Raw genomic sequence first — 6,000 nt, forward strand, 5'->3', positions numbered from 1 at the left:
TTCTTTTTGTAGTAGAAGTAGAAAAGAATGCTGCCATTACAAACACTGTAGCATTTGGATAAGAACATCTCTGCAAATATGCGATGTTAAAAAAATTTCACTTTGCCAAGTGACTACTACAAATCAGTAATATTGTGTTCAGATCCTTAGATGATCCTCCATTCAGCTGTTCCTGATTTTTTTTTCATTAGGTTTTTGGATTTACGTATCTGCATTTTTGTCTTTTCTATTTCAAAAATCATATTGCCCCAAACAATATTAATGTTTCAGTTCCAGAAATAGAGTTGAAAATAGTTTGTGAACCTGTAAAGACTTTGTTTTTGTAAGTCATGTAGTTTCAACTGTGCCAACTTTCAATAAAATCCCCACTTAACAAAATCCTGACAACCTCCATCCCAGGTGTACTGTCGCCCGTTGGCATATTCCTGAGACCCTGGATGGCCTCTGCTGCCATGGCGATGTCCTCCGTCTCCGTGGTGCTGTCGTCTCTCTTCCTGAAGTTGTAAGTAGCCATTACTGTCAAACGGTTAATAAAAGCTATAAACTGATAAATACTGCTCATTTTAGGCTCTCAGTTGCAGACCCATTCCTTGACCATAACCATTATACACCCATTTAATAACAGCATCCACTTTCGTTCGTAATTATTTCTTTTAATAGGAAATTTATTTGGTATTCATAAATACCTAAGACAGTTTACCAATTCCTATTGATCAAGAGGCCTTCACGTGGGTGGTTTTCAATGGTTGATAAACACCGGCTGGCTGGTTCTATAAAAACTTTTCCAGTGTGACATGAAATTGTGACTCCTATGAAATCTGGTCCGTTTTGACCTTTTATTGGTTGAACATTCACAATCTTCACTATTAAACCATGTGCAATACTACCAATGAGTTCGTATTTCAAGAGATCTAAATTCACACTACACCAGCACCGCCACGTTCTGCGCCACATCGCACATTACACGCTGTGCCCCCCCCCCCCCCCCCCATCTCCATATACATGTTAGGAGATTGTTATTACTACTCGCGAGCAGCACATACCATAACATAGCTAGAGTGGTGTTTCAAAATACATGAATTAAAATTGTTGAACAAAATCATTGGAAATGAATAATTTTTGACTTGTTTTGAATTTTTGACTCACAGGTATTTATGAACGGGAATATATATGTGCTTGGCCAGTATATACACAAAGATGTTGAAAACCAGCTGAGGGGCCTGGTCGCCGATAATGGCCCGAGCCAAAAGTAACAGTATCCAGACCCCTGAGTCGGTTTTAAACGTACTTGTTTAAAACCTGCCAAGCACATATTTATTCCCTTACAAAACTCTGTGACTAGTGAGTCATGCATCATTGGCATCAAGTTTGACTTGGTCATGATGGTTGAGTCTGAGTCTGAATGTTTTACTGATGTTACTTAAGTCAAGTCCGAGTAACCAATGTTGCCACTCAAGATGGACTTGAGGCCGAGTCCTGGGTTTTAAAGTCCTACAACACTGCTTTAACTGATTATAGTGCCCGTGCACAGGTCTCTCCGAACAGCCCAGCCAACTCCCTATACCAACCAAAAACCAACACAGCACTGTATGTTTTATTGATTCCTCTAGAAAAATACATTGTAATACAATACAGGGTGAGTCAAAAAAGCGAAGCCCAAATGTCGGGACCATTGTTTTAGTGAAGTTCTGAATGTAGCACTTTAAAGATATAGGACATGAAAGCCCAATTCATAAGCTTTCTTTTAGTATAAGAATCATTCAAATCACTCATGTACTTCTCAAGTTACGGAATTTTAAACACAACCACCGTTTTAAAGTTCTGTCCACGGATCACAAAAAAGGTGTGCGTTCTTTCAGCAAAACGAAAACAATTCACACACATCCTTATGTGATTTGTTTTTGTTTTCCTGAAAGAACACTGAACTTTTTTGGGATCCGTGGACAGAACCTTGAAACGGTGGTAACTGTGTTTGTGTTTAAAATTCCGTAACTTGAAAAGTACATGAGTGATTTGAATGATTCTTGTACTAAAAGAAAGCTTATGAATTCGGCTTTCATATCCTAGATTTTGAAAGTGCTACATGCAGAACTTCACTAAAACAATGGTCCCAACATTTGGGTTTCGTTATTTTTTTTACTCGCCCTGTACAAACCAAAAACCAACTCAGCACTGTATGTTTTATTGATTCTTCCAAGAATAAATACATTGCAATAAAGTATATTTACAAAATGGGTTTGATAGAGATTATTCATTCTTTGCACAGCTACAGTGCACACTCTTCAAATAATACAGGTCATAATTGTGGGTTTTTTGTTCCTGCAGTTACAAGAAGCCAACATACACTGCAAAGAAAGTGGAAGAAAGAGACAATATGCTTGAGAGCGTCTAAAGCCGTGGAACTGAATTGACAAGGTCAGTGTTGCTGACTGAAAACTATCTACATTGGACACCACAAAAGGTCCCAATTTCATGGCTCTGCTAACCATGGAATTGTGTGCTGAAGGATCACATTTGTACATTCATTTTACACTCATGCTGAAAGAAGTAATTCTCTGTTTATACAGGCTATACACAAGCCAATGGGATAAGAATTTCTGCTGAAGTTTAGCACAGAATATTTGCTTACAATTGCTTAGCAGATACATGAAATTTGGCCTTGACTGAAACTGAAAATGTACATTATTGCACTAAAGCCAATAATAATAATGGGTATTTACCGGTATAAACTGCACTTATCCACCATTTTTTGGTGCTCAAGGCCCTACATCATTACTACCCTGCTCATTGGGCTAATGAAACATTCCAAATACCATCTCAGCTCCCTGGGGAGTATACAGCTCGATGCTGCCATTTTGGCGTAAAGCAGCTAATATCAACCACAATAACCATCTCTGCCTTCACAGGTACCCATTTACTCCTGGGTGGAGAGAAGCAGTTAGTGACAAAGTGCCTTGCCCAAGGGCACACGCACCACAGCCAAGCTGGACTCGAACCCACAACCTGCAGAATTGCCCGCAGACCATGAACTCAATGCCCCAGACCACGAGGCCATGGCACTCCACAAAAAGTTTGGGTTTGTCTCAGTTTCACAATCTGCCATTTTCTAGTTGTATTTAAACCTAAAAGATCTGCATGCTGTATAAAGAGTAAACAAATATATAAAGTGGCCATTTTGAATCGTATGTTGTTATTCATGTATACTCTTGAGAAACAGTCATATTAATTTCAAAGGAACTCAACTTGCATTTGATGTATCGTCACTATAGGAATTATCTCTTTTAACTTTAAGTCATGTGGCTGTCATGCACAAAACATTTCATATTTTGTTCTATTTTTGTATTTTCTTTATATTTAGTTTGTATAGAGTTGCTGAAACGTCACTAAAAAGACCTTCAAATGTGATACACTGAATGAAATATTTTGTGTAATTCAATCGATTATTGTGATTTCATTTATCTAATAGTGTATAAAATATATCAAACCTTCATTAAATGTATGAAATAAATGTTGAATGTGTATAAAATATATACAACCTGCATTAAATGTATTAAATAAATATTGAATTTATATAGAAACGAATTTTAGAGACAATCAATATGCCCCTCTATCCAGCTATTTATGCTTTTTCACATTCAGTTTTGAAATGATTATTTCCATTAGTTATGTATAGGCCTAAATATAATATATCGCAAGATGCAATGTTCTCAGTAAAAACAAACAAAAGAAGATACAAGTGTAACTTCCAAATGAGAGCATTGAAGGACTGTGACCAAACAAGTTCACATTGTGCAGTTCACTATTTGTGTACCTAGTGCAGTGCCCATTCAAAACATGACTGTTTGGAACAGGCAAATTGCTTGGCCTTCGGTAGACCCGCAAACGTGGCAGTATCAAGAGTGCAGTGCCCGTATAACAGCGCGCCATATCTACGCCTCACCGTTGCGTGATCGTGCCCTTCATAAAGTGGTCGAGGCCCACCTCATCGTAATGTGATCATCCCCTTCAAAAATGGTCAAAGCCCACCTCACCGTTGCGTGATCGTCCCCTTCAAAAAATGGTTGAGGCCTACCTCACCATTGCGCGATCATCCCCTTCAAAAAATGGGCGAGGCCCACCTCACCATTGCGCGATCGTCCCCTTCAAAAATGGTTGAGGCCCACCTCACCGTTCTGCGATCGTCCCCTGCAAAAAATGGGCGAGGCCCACCTCACCGTTGCGCGATCGTCCCCTTCAAAAAATGGTTGAGGCCCACCTCACCGTTCTGCGATCTTCCCCTGCAAAAAATGGGCGACGCCCACCTCACCGTTGCGCGATCGTCCCCTTCAAAAAATGGTTGAGGCCCACCTCACCGTTCTGCGATCGTCCCCTGCAAAAAATGGGCGAGGCCCACCTCACCATTGCGCGATCGTCCCCTTCAAAAAATGGTTGAGGCCCACCTCACCGTTCTGCGATCGTCCCCTGCAAAAAATGGGCGAGGCCAACCTCACCATTGCGAGATCGTGCCCTTCAAAAAATAGTCGAGCCCATACAGCCAACCACCATTTGCACGTATGTTAACCTGTTCCCTTGGTGCGGTATAGAGTGCATGTGTTCTTTCAAAATGTGCAGCAGTGCGTGGCGCAGTGTATATATGCACGATCTGATACACCGTGGCCTCTGGAGACATGTGTACAATAGGGAACAAAAGATTGTATACGTCCCCACAGGGCAATTTCTATAGGTGAATACGTCTCTGGCTGAATTAAATATGTGATAGCTTGTATATTGCTATAAAGTATTGCAAAATTTGTCACGGCATTTGCATGATGTAAAATATGCAGTGTTTAATTACCATGAAAATGTACATTAAACATAAAACAGAATTTCAACTTTTAAACTATTGCTGCTAAATCATATTTCATTACAACTGTACCGAGACAGTGACACGCATGTAAACTGTATTCCTTCTATTTTATGTATGTATAATAATGAGTCCGTGCCAACTTTAATCTTAGCGGCAGGAAATGTACAAAGTTCATTTGTTTTTACACAAAGTGCACATATCCACCAGTATTTGTGCTCAAGGTGTTTATAGCATCTTCGTGCCGTAAACAATGCCTATATCTGTTGTTCAATGTTATCGAAAACTGCTAACCAAAAATCATCTCTGCCCTTGCAGGTACCATTTACTGCTAGGTAGAAGGAAGCAATTCATGATAAAGTACCTTGCCCAAGGACACACACCAAAACCCCACAGGCTGGACTCGAACCCATAAACTTCAGAATTTCCTTCAAGATTTTGAGTCAGATGCTCCAGACCACAAGACCATTGCACTTCAAAAAGGCACTTAACCAGTTCGCGTCCGAGGATGTAATAACACGCACTGGCTGTTTTTATTCACAGGCACGGCTGAGGGGTTAAGACGTCAAGATTGCCTCGACCTGCCTCTAGGTGATGTCTGAACACATAATCCCTCGGCCCTCGTGCCATTTGTACGCACACACAAAGTCTGGGGAGTCAGTGGAGGCAGACCGTGTGTTGATCTTGAATTGGCTGTTGTGCCTGACCTATTGTTTTACAATTTACGCTCCAGTGCACACCCCGGAGTATTGAAACATATGAGGTTTCGACAAGAAATATCGAACAAATACTGTTGAAATGACTCTTGCGAATCAGTATATGTGGTGTTTGGCTGTATATCAGAAGTGGCCGGAAAATGTTGCCTTTTGCAAAAATCGAAATTTTCTGCAAAAATAAACCCGGCGCGAAGTGGTTAAAAGTGCCTACCATTTTTTTTTTCAGTCAGAAATAAGGTGATCCTTTTTTTCCCCCAGAAATATGATATAAATTACTCAGTTTTAATTCAACCAGCAACAGAAAAAATTCCATACAAATGTACTTAGACTTTTCTGATGAGTTTTGTTGCTATTACTTTGTTGATTTGTTTGTTTGTTTTTTTCCTTATATTAATTTTCCCTCATACACTCTTCCCCAGATCCTTAGTCTTGGTTCAAGAC

The 6,000-nt window shown here is 39.9% G+C and overlaps 1 protein-coding gene across 6 annotated transcripts in view; it reads left to right on the forward strand.

The window, feature by feature from the left end:
- LOC119727027 (copper-transporting ATPase 2-like) overlaps positions 1–5,585 on the forward strand; it is a 61,563-nt gene extending 55,978 nt beyond the window's left edge. For 4 of the 6 annotated variants that reach the window (XM_038198912.1, XM_038198917.1, XM_038198913.1 and 1 more), the window contains 3 exons: positions 400–502; positions 2,326–2,415; positions 2,907–5,009. In XM_038198912.1, coding sequence (XP_038054840.1) covers positions 400–502; positions 2,326–2,392 — 170 coding nt within the window. In that variant the 3' untranslated portion in view covers positions 2,393–2,415; positions 2,907–5,009. Of the gene's footprint in view, positions 1–399; positions 503–2,325; positions 2,416–2,906; positions 5,010–5,161 lie in introns of those variants that run through there. The other 2 variants (XM_038198915.1, XM_038198914.1) reach the window with 2 other exon arrangements.
- The last annotated feature ends 415 nt before the right edge of the window (positions 5,586–6,000 follow it).

This window comes from Patiria miniata, unplaced genomic scaffold (genome assembly GCF_015706575.1).
Source record: "Patiria miniata isolate m_02_andy unplaced genomic scaffold, ASM1570657v1 HiC_scaffold_2, whole genome shotgun sequence".
NCBI lineage: Eukaryota > Metazoa > Echinodermata > Asteroidea > Valvatida > Asterinidae > Patiria > Patiria miniata.